This window comes from Elephas maximus, chromosome 12, assembly GCF_024166365.1.
Source record: "Elephas maximus indicus isolate mEleMax1 chromosome 12, mEleMax1 primary haplotype, whole genome shotgun sequence".
In the NCBI taxonomy this organism is placed as follows: Eukaryota; Metazoa; Chordata; class Mammalia; order Proboscidea; family Elephantidae; genus Elephas; species Elephas maximus.
Window position 1 is genome coordinate 65,714,382 of NC_064830.1, and position 18,124 is coordinate 65,732,505.

Below are 18,124 nucleotides of genomic sequence, written 5' to 3' on the forward strand. Positions count from 1 at the left end.
GGTAACACAAAGTATTAATATCCTGGTGCAACAGCTTGTCCATGGTCCATATTCTGACATCGCCATGATTTTGTTTAAGAGACCCCCGCATGCCTGTTTCATGATCTCTCTAAGCGCTCTAAACCCGAGGCACATCCACACGTTTCCTCGTTTCCTTGCACCATCCATTCAAATGCAGCAGCCTGCCCTCCCCTCATCTGTACACATTGAACCGATTGGCAGAGAGCACATTTCCCCCTGAGCGAGCAGTATTGTGAATTTTATCTTCTCTTCCAGAAATCAGTTCGTCTTCGTTGCAGCAGATGAAATTTCTTGTAACACCTCTGCAGGTAACAAACATTGCTACTTCTTGATGCATCCATCCAATCTCAGTATCCTTTTTTTTTTTCCCCCCACATGCTGCAGTTGGTCACTCGAGAAAGCTTAGTTTGAAAATAAATAATAATAATAATAAATACAAAGTCCATATATCTTTGGAGTAGAGCTGAAGCCTTTAGGCTCTGCTGTATAAAAAGACATTAGGTATTTTGCTGACTTGGATATTTTATTTCCAGTTTTAATAATACATGATCAAGAAAAGTAAGACTATGTGAATGGAGGGAGCCATGATAAAATTGTGTGGTATAATCAGCGCTCTTTTGCTAAAATACTGAACAGGGGAGCTTAGGGACACAGATGTGTCACTTCCAATTTTTTTTTTTTTTTGACATTCTATGTCTGGGCCCATGCAGATTTATATGTGAATTATTGGGGGTCTCTCTGGAATGGCTGTTATGTATCACAGGCCCTGAAAGACTGACTCTATAAAGCTGGTGGCATTAGGGTATATAATGATCTCAGTCTTATACAAAGGGGATCTTGACTCTTAGCTAAAGATCCTCTATTTCTTTTCTTTTTTTTTTTTTTTTTGAAACATATCAAGTAGCAGGACTTAGAGAGACGACCTTTGGTTTTGGAAACAGGGCATTGGCAAACAGTAATCGCACAGTTGCATGATGTATCCATCAAAATAATGCCTGTCCATTTGCATTGATGTGGTTCAGAACGGTTAAATTTGGACTTTCATTAGCATGCAATTACTCACTTAAATGCCAAGATAGGTGAGTGCCTTAACTAACACCAAATTTCTTTTCTTTTCTTTTTAAGTTTTAAAGCTTAAACTATGACAAACAGAATCACTAGGAAATCTTACCAAATGTGTTGCTTTTAGCCAACAGGGGTGGACTTTACCGCCCATTCATACATAGTAGAGTTGGCCAAAAACTTCAAAAACATCCATTAAACTGAACCTTACAAATAAATACTTACCTGTTACTAGTTACATTTTATCAATGAAGCAGTACAGAAAGGCTAATTTGCTAATACTTCACTCCGTAGTTAGTATTTGAAAAGCATGAAGGAAAAGAAGGACAAAGAGCTAGGAACTTATTCCCAGCTCTCTCTGTCCTGAAAGGCAGAGCCACAGAAAACCCTGTGCCAGTTTTATTCATGAAGTCGGTCTCGGTATGTTTAATGGTTTTCAAAGTCTTAACCCATGAGCCCAAGAGGTATGCATGCCTGTATTTGAAAGCAACAGGTTCATTCCATTTCTGTAAAACCCCTCTGATAATGCCTCTGCCATTCTCTCAAACATCTCTGCTTCTCCCTGGGAGAGGTGGTGAAATCCTTAACACTTGACTAATGCCTAATAGTAGAAGATCAATAGTTGCATTGCTGGGGGTGACAGTGAAATGTTCCTGAGATGCAAGGGGTGTTTAACATTTTCAGAGCCTTAAGAGACTAGAGCATGCAACTAAAAGGGAAATTTCTTGGGATGGGAGAAGGGGTGGGGAGGACTGTTGTTTTAAAATGTTAACAGATACCGTTTGTAGATACATGGTATTCCAGAGCCTTTGCCTTCCCTGTTAAATTGTATGCATGTTCCACCATGTGTTAGGTTGTACTTTGACATCATAGACTAAGCACTGAAAAGTGACAATACATAAGAGGTAGCGACTGGCTTCATCATGGACTTAACAAACCCTCCCTTCAAAGCAGTGGTTCACACATAATATTCCTAAAGGCAGCCCGAGATCATTACAGTTTGCATGAGTATGTTGAGCGCTTTCACCTACCTTATCTAATTCGTAATGGCTGCTCAATAAATTCTTAATGAACTGCTATTGATCAGATTTCAGATTGAGAGAGCTACCCCATCCCTTTGATGGCCATATTAATGATATGCTGCATGCTTCATAAGGTTCAAGTTGAACTCCAGATTTTTGAATCAAGCATGAAAATGGAGACACCCATATTAATCAAATGTCAGATTACCACCCAGCCAGTCCCCCATACTCATTGAGGGAAAATTAAAAAATCAAGACTTATCTGTCAAGAAAGGCTGGGACTTGTATCAGTGAAAGTCTTCCAGGACATGGTCTCCTACATGCTGGGAAAACTCCGTGTACCCACATTCTAAACATAGTAACTGTCCTAATCTCCCCTTTCTGGACCCAGGCCAACACTCCTTAAGGGCAAGTCTCTTGAATCCTGGTGTCTCTTGAATTTCAGGTTTGACTAAAGTCAACTTCATCTCTTTTTAATCATGAAAGAAATCAACAGGATGCTAAAAACCTCAGCTTGAGGGGCCTGGTGGATTTTATACCTGAAATTCTTATCAAGACGTGTTATTTTTACACAGCTGCCAATAGAGGCAGAGCTGGCTTAGGACAGAGATGGTGAGGTGAAGATCATCAAGCAGTAACAACAGTAGCACCTAAAGGTTTTTCTTCCATTTTCTGAAGGAAAGTGATGATTTTTACTTAGGTCTGTTGTAGGATGCCACAAAGTCTATTTGGCTTTTGCTACCCACATAGAATAAGTGTTTTTCGTTAACATTTATAGTTTTGAGACTGTACTTACAAGGAAATTTGTTTTCTCACTTGGCTCCAACAATGGTATTAGTTTTGGTTTGGTTTGGTTGCTTATGAAGAACTTGAGTTTATTTGGGTATCACTGGAGACTGACATTTTAATAACAGGGCAGAACACACCCAGCGCTATTGGAACCCAGCTCGTCTCATCCTCCCTACTGCCTTATGTGGTTGGTATCCCTATGATCACTTCCATTCATAGATGAAGAAACTGACTCAGAGAGGAAAAGGACATTCTAAGATTACTTAGCAAGGAAGTGGCAAAGGCAGGATTTGGCTCTAGGAGTTCTAGCCCCAAGAAATCCTTAGCTACTCTTCGATCTTGCTTCTCTACAGTGATATTAAAGATCCTGTGAGAGATACAAACGGAGAGCTACCTTTGTGGTCCTGCAGATGGATGAAACTATAGCTGGGGTGCCATGATAATTTCAAAGCCTGATGGGAAATTCACAGGGATTTTGGTACAGTAGTAGTCACGACACAAAGAAGTTGAAACAAACTTTCTATGAAGAGGGCGTCCTTGAGCTCAGTATCAAAGAAGAGGGAGTATGACTCTTTTATTGGGGGAGCCATGCCAGGGTGGAAGAACTTCCTGATCAAAAGCAAGCCTTATTGTGTCTTTTCAATTCCTAGGTGGCACAGCAGTTAAGAGCTACAGCTGCTAAACAAAAAAGGTTGGCAGTTAAAATCCACCAGCCACTCTTTGGAAATCCTGTGGGGCAGTTCTACTTTGTCCTGTAGGGTTGCTATGAGTGGGAATTGACTCAATGGCATCGAGTTTTATGGTTTGGTATTCCAGATTGGAGGAATGTCATGGCCAAAAGCAAGCCTTACTGTGTCTTCTCAACTCACTGGTAGTGGGTGCTATTCTGATGAATCCAGAACCAAGGTTCTTGCTCCAAATGTGCTATGTTGGGATTCAGTAGAGGAGGAGGTTTTGAACTGCATGGAGAGGGCACAGAGAGGATGATGCAGTCTGATTTGCCGTGGGCAATATGGCAGATTATTGTAGATTCTACAGGTGGGAGGTTTATCTGTGTACTTGTGTACAAAGAGTTCAGATGACAGGAATGTATGTGGATAAGCGAATTATATGTCTTCCCATTTAGAAGCCAAAGAACCTAGAAGATGCCCTCCCTTCTGCTTTGGGGACAGAGGAGGATCTTGAGTGTATTTAGTGATTTATGAAGACAATCACTCAAGGAAGTGAACATCAGTAGAATTTAGAAACGTCAGAGCCAAGTAGAGATAACTCCGTATTGTTCATCTTGGAGAATTTCTTTAATTTCTTCTTGGAGGTTTTGCTGTATTTTGAGCTGTTGTCTTGATGTTTCAAGTTAAAGGACTGGTCCAGTTCCCCTAATTTAAGTATCTTGAGAAGCTTTTAGAATACAAGCACTTGGTCACCCCTTCGGTGTGTGAATGTATCAGTCATCGCCCACCTAAAACCAGGAGAAAGCTACATTCGTTGTGTTTTCTTAGTGAATGTAGCTCTTCATTCCCGATTAGGGATGTCCACCTTAATACGTTCTGGAGGATTTTTTCCTGCTGCAGCAAATCAAGGTGTGTAGTTCCAGGTTCTAGGAAACCTCTCATTTCTTCCTACTTGGCCCTAGTAGTCTCTCTGGGTCTCTCAAGACTCACTTAGGTCTCTCTGGTGCCTACTGTACTATCCCAAAACTTAAAGCCTGAAAATTGTGGGGTTCTGTGATTTAGAAATGGAGGGTTTGTCTTTTGGGTTGCCTGGTAGATGCTTCTTTGCATGTGGGTGAGAATCTATTCATCTCAGATATATTTCAAGATGCCCCTAGACAGGAATTGGAAATACCTCCTATGGGCTCCCCTGTTCTGAGCTGTATCCCTTCATCCTTTGATGGGAGGAGGGCTTTTGTCTTCATCCTGAGTTCACAGGAACCCCACAAGCCAAGAGGATGGTCAGATTCCACCTCCACAAAATTGCCAAGGGATTTCTCAGAATCCTTCTGTCTCTTTCAGTATATCACAGAACCTTATTCTGTTTTGCTGCATTTTTAATTTAGCAACCTTTTGGTTGGCAGCTGAGCTCTTAACCACTGCGCCACGGAGGCGCCTATTTAGTGATAAGTTTATGGACTGGGTTGAGTTGGAAAGCATAAATGTCCCTAACACTTTAGTTTTGGAAGGAGATTGATTTGCAGTTGGATCTGGGAAGGGACTAATGCAATGGCTAGAGCAGAGCTGAGGGACTCAGAAGCCTTTGTTCCACCTCCTGCCCCCAACCAGGACTCTTTTCTCCACTTCCTGGCTGGTATTGACTGTGGCTCCTTCCCAGCCACTGAGAATTGATTGCCGAGAGCAGAACATTTCACCCAAGCACAAAGAACACCTGGTCTGGAACATGAGCTCTGGACAGAGGACATCAACTCTCAATGAATTATACTAGCCACAATGGAAACCAAAGGGTTTTCTTCAAAGGGCCACTTGGTTTTAATTTGAGAAAGTCTCCATGACTCAAAAAATGAGGGTGCTGAAACCAGATGACAATCTGGGTGGGATAAGGACCACTTCTTTCCGGGTCCAAGGGAGCCTCTGATGTCTCCCTTCCTATGTGGGCACCACAGACAGCCCAGACCAGGGTACACACCAGGACTCTTCAGTGGGCTGTGTTGAGACCCAGGTCTCAGGGGGTCCTCTGCAGAAAAGGGAAAGGATTCTGCTCAAAATAGCAGGTGGTTAGAATCCTGGGGCCATGGTGCGGTACCCTGCTTGTATGCTGCGTGGCAGGTGTGTGACTTGTGTGGGTTCATTTTCCCAAATACTTCACAGAGTCTGAACTGAGAAGCAGGAGGGCACTGCAGCCCCAGTGGCAATGCAGAGACTTGGGGGCCCCCATTCTGATCACGAGTTAGGCATCCCATTTTAAATGTATGTTCCGCAGCACTTCTCGGTGTGGTGGGAACACAGTCTGCGCACCTCTACGCTGCAGTTGTTCTGTCTAGAATATCTCCACCGCTTTGTGAACCTCAGCAGAGCAGACAGCATACTTTCCTCATCTTTCTGCCCCACAGGGATTCTCCACAGGTGTTTCTGGGGCAGGAGGCATGAGGAGGAGATGCTAAAGGAAGAATAAAAGGTCCCAGGTGCTCTTAAAATATACCCCAAACCAAACCAAACCCATTGCCATCGAGTCAGTTCTGACTCATAGTGACACTATAGGACAGAGTAGACCTGCCCCAGAGGGTTTCCAAGGCTGTAAATCTTTTACTGGAGCAGATTGCCATTTCTTTCTCCCTTTGAGCACCTGGTAGGTTCGAACCACTGACTTTTGGTTAGCAGCCAAGAAATAAAAAAAAAAAAAAACCTGTTGGCGTCAAGTGAATTCCAACTCATAGTGACCTTATAGGACAGAGTAGAACTGTCCCACAGGGTTTCCAAGGAGCACCTGGTGGATTTGAATTGCCAACCTTTTGGTTAGCAGCCATAGCTCTTAACCACTGTGCCACCAGGGTTTCTGAGAAATATGTAGAGTGACATTAATTACATTGTTCTTACTAAGTCACCATAAGAAAACCACATGACTGTTAGAACTCTGGCTAGGGGTCCTGTGGCATCCCACTGCATTTCATTAACACCCCGGTTATTTCAGCTGGATTTAGATGTGAATATTAAGTGATGTTTACATTTCTCAGTGGAGTTAACAAAACACTTTAACAAACACAAGTTCACACTTCCCAGCATACTTTTTTCAATTTACTCGAACATAACTTTAAGTTCAAATATAGCAATTTAAAATAGATCTTGTTATTGTTATTGCCATGGAGTCAGGCGACTCATGGCAACTTTATGTATAACAGAATGAAATGTTGCCAGGTCCTGCACCATCTTCATGATTGTTGCTGTGTTTTAGTCCATTTTTGCAGCTGTTGCCTCAATCCATCTCAAGGAGGGTGTCCTCATTTTCACTTTACCAAACATGATTTCCCTTCTATAACTCAAAAAATTAGATATATATCCACTCTAAAAATAGTTATTGCTAGAGCTACATGTGATCGGATCAGTGTAGAATATTTCAGTTGCTTCTACAGACCAAAAGTCTGGGCAAGAGTGAAATATCAATTTGTGAAATTTCGTAGAAGAATCATTGTATCATATATATATTTAAAAAAAAACAAACCTGTTGCCATAGACTCTATTCTGACTCATAGAGACCTTATAGGACAGAATAGAACTGTCCCATATGGTATCCAAGGAGTGGCTGGTGGATTTGAGCTGCTGGCCTCTTGGTTAGCAGCCAAGCTCTTAACCACTGTGCCACCAGAGCTCCATATCATGTATATAGAGTGCTTTATAATGCATCTGGTTTCTTGTCACACATTTTATCTGTGAATTAGGCAGGGCTCAGAGAGAATAATTCCATTTGACCAGTGAGGACAATGAGGCTCAGAAAGAGTGACATGCCTGAGCCACTCCATAAGGATGCTGCAACGGCAGAACTTGAACTTGGGTCTTCTCACCCCAACCTCTTTGCTCTCCCAATGACCTTGGGCTGCATCTTGGTTTTAACTTGTTGCTAAGGTCAAAGACTGTGATTACTCATGATGATTACAAGCTGTGGTGAACCTAGCCAGCAAAGCAGTTATCTTCTCTTTGTTCAGTTTGGTTTTCCCAAAAGGGTTTTGATGAGCTTTATGGAAACTTGGCCAGTGTTTTGTGAACTCTCAGGGGTGATATGGATTACACACTCTATTTCTAGAGTCCCCAGAAACATTTCTTTTGAGCATCTCCAAGGATGTGGAATGTCTTTGGGAGCAGCCAACCTAGAATTTTCAGAAAGGAAACCCAACAGAATCTTTGCTACTGACAGATTTGTAATTGTGGATGTGAGTGTCTTCCCAGGCCGCCTTCCTTGCCTCCCTTTTTCTGCCTCACTTGCTGCAGTAGCATTGGCTTGGCCCCTTATTCACCTGCACCTTGACAGGTGCCATGCTAGACACTAAGGATAAAGAGGTGACTATAGACATGGTCCTAGCTCCCATGGGGCTGGCATTTCAGGAGGCGAAAGGAAAAGAGGTAAATAAACAAAATCAGATTTGCTAAGCTACGTAAAGAGGTGGTAGTGAGGTTGGACAGTGTCCTTAAGAAAAAATGGTCAGGGAAGGAGGCTTTTCTCTGGGGAGGTGATATTTGATCTGAGACGTGAAGGATGAAAAGCAGCAGTTTGGTGGAGGGATCAGCAGGTGCCAAGGGCCTCAGGTGAGAGTGAATTTGCACGTGTCCAGAGAGTGCTAATGAGGCCATTGTGCCTGGGCACAGAAAGCAAGAGGTCATTGTTGTTGTTAGCTTCCACTGAGTCGACTCCAACTCAGGGCGACCTTACATACAACAGAATGAAACATTGCTTAGTCCTCCGTCCTTTTCACAGTCTCCCACATCTTCAAGTCCATTGTTGTGGCTTTTGTGCCAATCCATCACACCGAGGGTCTCCATTGCGTTCACTAGCCTTCTACTTCACCAAACATGATGTCCTTCTCTAGCGATTGATTCTTCCTGATGATGTATCCGAAGCAAGTGAGTCAGACAGTGTTGTGATCCACCAGGTTTTCATTACCTGATTTTCAGAAGCAGATCTCCAGGCCTTTCTTTTTGCTTTTTTTTTTTTTTTAAGTTTATTTATTTAATTGTGCTTTAAGTGAAAGTCTACAATTCAAGGCAGTTTCTCGTACAAAAACTTATACATACATTGTTATGTGACCCCAGCTGCTTTCCCTACAATGTGACAGCACACTCCTCTCCACTGTATTTCAACCAGCTCCTGTCCCCCTCTACCTTCTCATCTCACCTCCAGACAGGAGCCACTCACATAGTCTCATGCTTAAGCTAAGAAGCACACTGCTCACCAATATCATTTTATGACTTGTAGTCCAGTCTAATCTTTGTCTGAAGAGTTGGCTTCAAGAATGGTTTTAATTTTGGGCTAACAAAGAGTACAGGGGCCATGACCTCTGGGGTCCCTCCAGTCTCAGTCAGACCATTAAGCCTAGTCTTTTTACTAGAATTTGAGGTCTGCATCCCACTTTTATCCTGCTCCCTCAGGGATTCTCTGTCGTGTTCCCTGTCAGGGCAGTCATTCGTGGTAGCTGGGCACCATCTAGTTCTTCCAGTCTCAGGCTGTTGGAGTCTCTGGTTTATGTGGCCCTTTCTTTCTCTCGGGCTCATATTTTCCTTGTGTCTTTGGTGCTCATTCTCCTTTGCACCAGGTGGGTTGAGACCAATTGATGCATCTTAGATGGCTGCTTGCTAGCTTTTAAGACCTCAGATGCACCAGGCCTTTCTTCCTAGCCTGTTTTAAAGTCTGGAAGCGCCACCAAAACCTCTCTACCGTGGGTGACCCTGCTGGTATTTGAAATACTCGTGGCATAGCTTCCAGCATCACAGCAACATGCAAACCACTGCAGTACAACAGACTGACAGATGAATGGTGGAAAAAAAGTGGTAAAGGGGTATAAGATAAGGATTGAAAGAGGGGCCTGGGTCAACTCATACAAGTGTGGATTTAATTCTAGGATCCATAGAAAACCATTGAAGGGTTTTAAGCAAGGGAGCGACATGATCAGATTTAGATAGATAAGATACATGTAGATATAACTGGCTGTTGACGAGGCAAGAGTTGAACCAAGGAGACTAGATTTAAGACTTGTTTAATTGGTTCTGATAAAATACTAGTTGCTTATTTCTAGGATGGGAATAGCGTGAATGGAGTCAAGTGACACATTTAAGATTTCATCTGGAATTGGTGATGGATGGGCTACACAGATGTGGAAAGCATCATGACGTGACTGCACTATTGTGCACTTTGGCCAGGGATGGGGTTTAGAGAATGAACAAATGCACAGGTCACGTCCTAACATGGCATGCAGGTCCTAACATGGCATGCAGGTCCTAGTATGGCAGGCAGGTCCTTACATGGTGGCCAAGTCCTAACATGGTGGTCAGGTCCTAAAGGCAGGCAGATCCTAACATGGCAGGCAGGTCCTACTATGGCAGGCGGGTCCTAACATGGTGGACAGGTCCTAACATGGTGGTCAGGTCCTAGTCCTAACATGGTGGTCAAGTTCCAACTTGGTGAGCAGGTCCTAACATGGTGGTCAGGTCCTAACATGGTGGTCAGGTCCTAACATGGTGGTCAGATTCTAACGTGGTGGTCAGGTCCTAACGTGGTGGTCAGGTCCTAACGTGGTGGTCAGGTCCTAACGTGGTGGTCAGGTCCTAACGTGGTGGTCAGGTCCTAACGTGGTGGTCAGGTCCTAACGTGGTGGTCAGGTTCTAACGTGGTGGTCAGGTCCTAACGTGGCGGTCAGGTCCTAACATGGCAGGCAGGCCCTAACATGGCAGGCAGTTCCTAACATGGCAGTCAGAAGACATTGCCCCATCACTCCTGTTGATGTCCTTGGAAATTGCCTCTCTGCCTTTGGACTGTGCTTAGCCAGCGCTGAGGACACCAGGTTGCTGACGTGCCTGGCATATCTGCTGCAGAAGTAATGCTCAAGTCCACATTCTCCCTAATAACCTTGTGTCTAAATTGTAGTGTCACACAAGGGCATGTTTAGAAATTAGCATTTGAAAAGAAACCTCCTTGCTTTCCGTTTAAGCTGACATGGTTCCTTTTCCTCTGTGGAAATAAAATTTATTAATCATAATAAAACCATCAGATTCTGAAAGCAGAGGTCACCCTGAAGAGAGAAGGAGGCTGCTCATTTGTAAGGATTAGTTCAGTGCTGTGTTAGTTTTCTTCAGCCTCAGAAGTGAATGCTGCCAAATCGTTACTTTGGGTTTTCCACAAAAGTTGAAGTTATGTCCAGTGTTATCTACAAAGAAGGATTTATCATTAAAGTATGTGGGATTGACACAGCGGCTGCAACAATGGGCTCCAACATAGCAATGATCGTGAGGATGGCACAGGACCAGGCAGTGTTCCTTTCTGTTGGAACTCATAGCATGGTCGCTATGAGTTGGAACTGACTTAACAGCACCTAATAACATGCTTTCATTAAGCACATTCAAACTGTTATCTCCCAAAAAGAAGAAAATTTTGCCATGAGAAAGCCATTTCTCAAATTAAATAATACAAATGAATTGCTCAGAATTAGCATCTTCATGCTGGTTCTGATATCGCTCAGTACATTTCCAGGATTTTCCGTTTCCCTTTGCAAAATTGATGTCTTGTTCGTACAACCAGCTTTGCCCTGGTAAAGGAGCATTAAAAATACCCCTGTTAACAGGTTTTTCTCAAGACCCATGACAGACTTTATTTTCTGATGAAATGAAAATCAGTGCCCAAATTGTATATCATTTCTTCTTACCCCTTTTAGTATCTAACTTCTAGTTGTTTTGTTGTAGCTAGTTGCTGTCGCGTCGATTCTGGTTCATGGTGATCCCATGGGTGCAGAGTAGAACTGCTCTATAGGGTTTTCAAGGCTGTGACCTTTTGGAATTACACCGCCAGGCCTGTCTTCCAAGGCACCTCTTGGTGGGTTTAAACCACCAACCTTTCTGCCAGTAGTCGAGCACTGAACGTTTGCACCACCCAGGAACTCCCCTATTTCTAGTTAAGTGGGAAGAAGCTCAGGTTTCATGAGTGACCTCGATGAGTATATGATTTCTTCCAAAAATGCATTATTCTTGTTTTAGCACACCCTCTTCCTTGGCGTTCCATCTATTTCTTCCTCCTAGAGAGAGTGAAAGTGTTAGATTAAAGGTCATTTTTGATGAGTGGAAGGGCAGCGTACATCCCAAGGAAGGAAAAGTGAGAGGGGGTTGACTACTTGTTCGCCTTACTGGAGATTGACCTCAAAAAGGAAACTTCAAATTACATCGTTGCTTTCGAGGATGAGGAGAACATTATATATTGAAGTCGAAAGCCTCATCTAGATTATTTTTGCACATTACTCTTTGAAGCCTCATATGCATGTGAAAACTGGACAATGAAGAAGGAGAACTGAAGAAGAATCCATGCCGTTGAATGTGGTATTGGTGAAGAATAATGACTATATCATGGACTGCGAGAAGAAAGAACAAATCTGTCTTGGAAGAAGTATAACCAGAATGCTCCTTAGAAGCAAGGATGGCAAGATTACATCTTACATACTTTGAACATATTATCAGGAGGGATCAGTCCCTGGAGAAGGACATCATGCTTGGTAAAGCAGAGGGTCAGTGAAAAAGAGGAAGGCCCTCAGTGAGATGGATTGACGCAGTGGCTGCAGCAATGGGCTGAAGTATAGCAATTGTGAGGATGGCGCAGGACCAGACAGTGTTTCGTCCTGTTGTAACATAGGTTGTTATGAGTCGGAACCAACTCAACGGCACCTAAGACAACAACAACTTTGAAGCCGGTGGCAGTACAATGGTAAACACTAGGCTGCTAACTGAAAGACTGGCAGTTATAACCCAGCGGCTCCACGGGAGAAAGACCAGGTGATCAGCTCCCGTAAAGACTGAGGCCTAGAAAACCCTATAGGGAAGTTCTACTCTGTCATGTGGAAGAGCTATGAGTCGGAATCAGCTTGACGGCATCTAAAAACAATAACAAAGAGGGCTCAGAAGTTAGGACTTGTTCAATGAGAACTTAATATAATAAAAAAAAGTTCCATCTGGGGTTTAACTTGGGGTCTGAGAGTTGGAAGACCCTTTACCCAGCCTCTGCTCACTTTCCCAGGCCCTAGGGTATAAGCGTCTGAGTCAGAGCGGTCCCATATATTCTCATCCACCAATTATGAGACAGAAGCCTGGAAGGAAAGTGGGAAAAGAATAGGGAAGGGGAGGGATTAAGGAACAGTCCAACTGAACTCCAAGGAGTGTGAGGTAAGCTTCAAGTTGATAGTGTGGGCAAACCATTTCTTCCTGCCCTGCCCCTTTCATTCTTTCAAGAAAGTCAGTGTGAGGAGCTGTTGGAAACCTGTCTGGATCCCCTTTAGTAGCTAGTGTACCCATCCCCCAGATGCTAATTGTTGGGTGCTAATGGTTCACAACTGCTCCCTTCTCCAGAAAATTGGCCTCAGCCAAAAGAAACCAGTGAAGACATTGGCAGTTTAGTTGTAGAATTCTTGCCTTCCATGCCTGAGGCACAGGTTCGGTTCCCAGTCAATGTACCTCATGTGTAGCCACCATGCGTCTGTCAGTGGAGGCTTGTGTGTTGCTGTGATGTTGGACAGGTTTCAGTGGAGCTTCCTGACTGAGAAGGACTAGATAAAAAGGCCTGGCACTGTACTCCTAAAATCCAGCCAGTGAAAACCCTGTGGATCACACAGTCCTATCTGGAAACAATCATGGGATGGTGCAGGATCAGGCAGCATTTCACATTCCATTGTGCTTGGGGTCACCAAGAGTCAGGGGCCAACCCTATGGAAGCTAACGACAACAAAGGAAACCACCTCAACTAAAAGGTCATCCCCCACCCCTCTGGGAAATCCACAGCTAATGCCTTACTTATTTGGGGATTTAAAATAGCAGCCCACTTGCCTCAAAAGAGGGCCAATTCAGGGGTGCAGTCATGCTCCAGAGCTCCCTGCGGGATCAGATCAAAACTCTCCTGCTCAGACCAGGTCTTTGCTAACCTCCCCCTTCCCACCATCTCCTCTGACCTAATCCTGAGAGCATTCCATTGATAAATCATTGCACAAGAACCTCCATTTGAGGCTCTGCTTCTAGAGAGCCAACCCAAGATTGCATCTCAGTTTTGACCAGTTCCAAAGTAGCAACATTACTTCTACCTCAAGAAGATAATCTGGCAGGTCAGACAAACAAGGGTACCTGACACCTTAGAAAGGACATGGTAGTTGCCCTCAGAGACTCATCCACCAGCTGCCTGACCTTGAGCAGGTGTCTGAATCTCTCTGGACTCTAACTTCTGACTGGTTGCCATATTCAGTTACTGACACTTAGTAGGAATCCAATGCATCTGGCTTCCATCCTGTCTTCATTTCTATTCTAGACTCTGTACTGGAAGCCAGGGCAGTGGGCGATGGAGGGTGGGTGGTAGGGAGAGGGAGAGAAACTCAAAGATGAGGAAATGTCATCAAGAAATATTGCTTCAAATGTTTCCCTTTCCAGAAACTGGCCGTAGATTGATGAGACAGAAGCTCCCAGGTGACAGGGTCAATGTCAAATCAGGTTCCCATTCCAGAGTGGAGACAAGGTTCCACATATCCTTCAAGGATACTCCCAGTCAAATACATTTGCTCTTCCGCATTCCAAGATGCTGGATATTAACCAGACAAATTCATATCCCCCTTTCTGAATGTACATTGAGTGGTGACAGCTAAATTGAGAGAAAAAGACAATCTCTCTTGAGTATTTCCATGGAGCACTGGGCTTCTTAAAACCACTCTTCCAAGTCGTTTCTTCTCCCCACCTCTGTCTCTGAGGTAGTTCCACGAGACATGTGGAAAAGGTATTATGAGAGAGAGAGAAAACTATGTACATATACTATAGGGGTATATATAAAGCCAAACCAGGTGCCACTGAGTCAGTTCCAACTTGTGGCAACCCCATGTGTGTCAGAGTAGAACTGCGCTGCACAGGATTTTCAATGGTGGTGCCCTTTGTAAGCATATTGCCAGGCATTTCTTCCAGGCTGCCTCTAGGTGGGTTGGAGGCCAATTGCCAACATTTCGATTAGTAATTGAGCGCTTAACCATTTGCTCTATTTATACATATACACACGTTTATTTTATATTATACTATGTTGGAGCCCTGGTGGCACAGTAGTTAAGGGATAGGGCTACTAACTAAAAGGTCAGCAGTTCAAATCCACACGCTGCCCCTTGGAAACCCTATGGGGTAGTTTTACTCTGTCCTATAAGGTCACTATGGGTTGGAATCAACTCGATGGCAATAGGTATATATATATATGTATATGTATATATACATGTATTTATGTATATATCTATTTGTTGTTGTTATTAAGCACTGTTGAGTCAACTTCTTTGACTCATAGCAACCTCATGTGACAGAGTAGAAGTGGCCCATAGAGTTTTCTTGGCTTTAATCTTTATGAAGGCAGATTGTCAGGTCTTTCTCCCATGGAGCAGCTGAGTGGGTTCGAACCACTAACCTTTTGGTTCACTCTTAACCACTGTGACACCAGAGCTCCAATACTATCTGTGTGTGTGTGTATATATATATATTTGTATTTACTTTTATATTATATTATAAATATTTATTTTCCATTATACTGTACTATACTGTGCTATGGAGTCCTGGTGGCACAGGGCACAGTAGTTAAGAGCGCGGCTGCTAACCAAAAGGTCAGCAGTTTGAATCCACCAGCTGCTCCTTGGAAACTCTATGAGGTAGCTCTGCTCTGTCCTGCAGGGTTGCTAGGAGTCAGGATCGACCTGACGGCAGTGGGTTTGGGTTTTTGGTTTTATACTATGTTAAAAGCCGTGTTATGTTAAATGGACAGTGGAATACATGGTGCACAGATGGACCTTTCTCATATTAGGTCACAATGGAATGTGTTTCTTATTTCTAAAGATTCATAGGACCCCTCCATACTTTCTCAGCATTTTCGTATTTTATGGTTGCTATTATTAATGGCCTATGACGGACTCACCCTGCCCTCTGTCTTCCTTCCAGTTACGGACGAGTTTATGCTGCCGACCCCTACCACCACACACTTGCTCCAGCCCCCACCTACGGCGTTGGTGCCATGGTGAGTACTACTGCCTCCTCTTCCTCGTGTCTTCCTGCTGCCCTTCCCTCCCCCAGCTGGGACCTTCGTCCGGGTAGACGCTTGACGTCCTCTCACTTCCCCTTAATTGAATTTGTCTCTTGTGCTAACAGCAGCTAAAATGCCACGTTAATCCTCCCCGTAAACTTGATAAATGTCTTAATTTCTTGGCAATGTAGTGCATGTAAGTTATTATATTTCTAATTTTGCAAGTCTCACCTAGCAGAGCACTTACCTTAATGAAATAATTAGTCATTTTGATAATTAAATCCATCACTAACAGAATGCAGTGCCAATGCAGAACTTTTTTTTTCTTTTTTGTTTCCCTCCCTTGCTGCTCATTCACATAGCCCCAAGGTTCCAGCCCCAGCACAGACTTCAGAGGAGCTAAGCTGCACACTTCCAGGCCTCTGCTGTCAGGCAGCTGAGAATCTGCCTGCCTCTCCTCCCCTATTACAATTCATGTTTAAAGTCATAGTCGCCCAGGAGAGAAAATAGAGAGGGGCACGCTTTGTGTGTGTGCCTAGTACCTAAGGAATTAGAAAGAATCAGCTGGGTTTGGGGGTTGTCTTTTTTTGGGGGGGGGAGGGGGTCTGAGTTTTTGCTTTGGGAGGGGTGGGGGGAGGGCCAAAAGGGGAGGTGAGGGTGGGGTGAACTTGCCTGTACTTGTTCAAACTTCTATGCACTAAAACTCTTGAGTACAGTAAGGCGTGCCCATCACCTGAGAGCGTTTGCAATCATTACAAAGCTTTTGGCATGCAGTTTTCTGCTTGGATCAAGAATATCAGTCCCTACCCTAAAAAGACATCCCCATGGGCATTCGTTCGAATTGCCAATACTTTTAGACAAAGGGAATAGCTAAGTGCCACCTCATAGCCATTAAAAGCCATGTCCAGACAGTCCACTGTTGCTCGGTCATCGAGATTCAGCTACGATCTGGAAAGAGATTATTTGGCACAAGCTCAATTACATCCAGCAATTCGTCTGTACGACTCCCCCTCTCAAGATTCAATTCCATGCATAGTGCTCAGCCAAGTCAAGTGAGAAGTAGATTTAAATTTTCATCCTGATTTTGTATTCAGCACTTCTGCTTGCACACCTTGTCCTCTTGAGGAGTGTGCTGGAAAGGAGAGCTGAATGAATGCATTCAATGAGTTGTCCAAATTCAACCTTGAGTGTAGATTGGTCTTTTCCCAATGGAACATAAACACAAAACCAAACCCATTGCTGTCGAGTCGATGCCAACTCTTAGCGACCCTTTAGGACAGGGTAGAGCTGTCCCATAGGGTTTCCAAGGCTGTCATCTTTATGGGAGCAGACTACCACATCTGGTGGGTTTGAACTGCCGACATTTCGGTTAGCAGACAAGCGCTTAACCACCGTACCACCAGGGCTCCTTCCATGGAGTGTAGTATTAATTAGTCAAACAAACAAGATGAGACAGTGCAAACCCCAAATCCCTCCAGGACTGGCAGACAGAATTTTGTTTAACAGGGATTTTCTTTGTAAAGAACTATTGGGGGAGGTCAGGAATAGCCCTCTGTTTAGCTCTCCAAGACTGTCCTGGGATGGGTAGGGGGTGCCTCCATTTTGGTTGGTTTTGAGAGTCTATTTTTGACATTAGTCTTTTTGATGATGCACGTGTTGCAAAAGGAAAATGTAAAAAACACACCCCTCAAATTGCTTTGTTTCAGAATGCTTTTGCACCCTTGACTGATGCCAAGACTAGGAGCCATGCTGATGATGTGGGTCTCGTTCTTTCTTCATTGCAGGCTAGTATATACCGAGGGGGATACAACCGTTTTGCTCCATACTAAATGACAAAACCATAAAAACCTTCCAATGTGGGGAGAGAGGAAGCTTTCCGAGGCCTGGGTATTGCAATACATGCAGTAGTGCATCATTTTAGCAACTCTAAAAAATAAAATAAAAAGAGGAAAAAAAATTACATTTTTTATCTTATACCTCAGATATTTTGTTCTGTGTATTTTAATATTGTGGGTCTTTCATTTCTGAAGATTCCGTAGTTTGGTTGCTGGCTGTAGGAGTTTTTGTGGTTGATCTAGAGAGATGCTAGATATGCATTAAAAACAAAAACAAAAAAACTGGTTTAGGGCCATATCCAGAGTGCTATATCATGTAAAGGAATTCTATATGCTGAATATTAAGCTGACTGCGGCTATCAGCTGTTTGGGAAGAGAGTAGAGACTACAGTAGTCATTTTTTTCTGCATCTGCTTATTTTCGTTTATGAAAGGAGAAGGGTGGGAGGGATTGGGCCAGGGTTTGGCTAAAATTAAAAAAAAAAAATAAGTAACTGATGAATCTATACGACCCACTGCACCAACTACCATATAATAACGGTTCTAAGTTACTCATTGTTGATTCAAGCCAAAGGTTATGTTGTTAAGGGGTTTGCGTCTAGCGTCATCTGTGCATTGGAGTTGAATGAAGCCGTGCAAACCCACCCTTTAAACCATTCCACCCGGCAGTATTCAGCTTCCT

At 43.6% G+C, this 18,124-nt stretch overlaps 1 protein-coding gene across 2 annotated transcripts in view; it reads left to right on the forward strand.

Annotated features, from left to right (window-relative positions):
* Positions 1 to 17,765, forward strand: part of RBFOX1 (RNA binding fox-1 homolog 1) — a 440,434-nt gene extending 422,669 nt beyond the window's left edge. Inside the window, exons 12-14 of one of the 2 annotated variants that reach the window (XM_049903714.1) lie at positions 277 to 329; positions 15,527 to 15,602; positions 17,393 to 17,765. In XM_049903714.1, the coding sequence (XP_049759671.1) occupies positions 277 to 329; positions 15,527 to 15,602; positions 17,393 to 17,441 (178 nt within the window). In that variant the 3' untranslated portion in view covers positions 17,442 to 17,765. Of the gene's footprint in view, positions 1 to 276; positions 330 to 15,526; positions 15,603 to 17,314 lie in introns of both variants that reach the window. The other variant, XM_049903715.1, reaches the window with a different exon arrangement.
* The last annotated feature ends 359 nt before the right edge of the window (positions 17,766 to 18,124 follow it).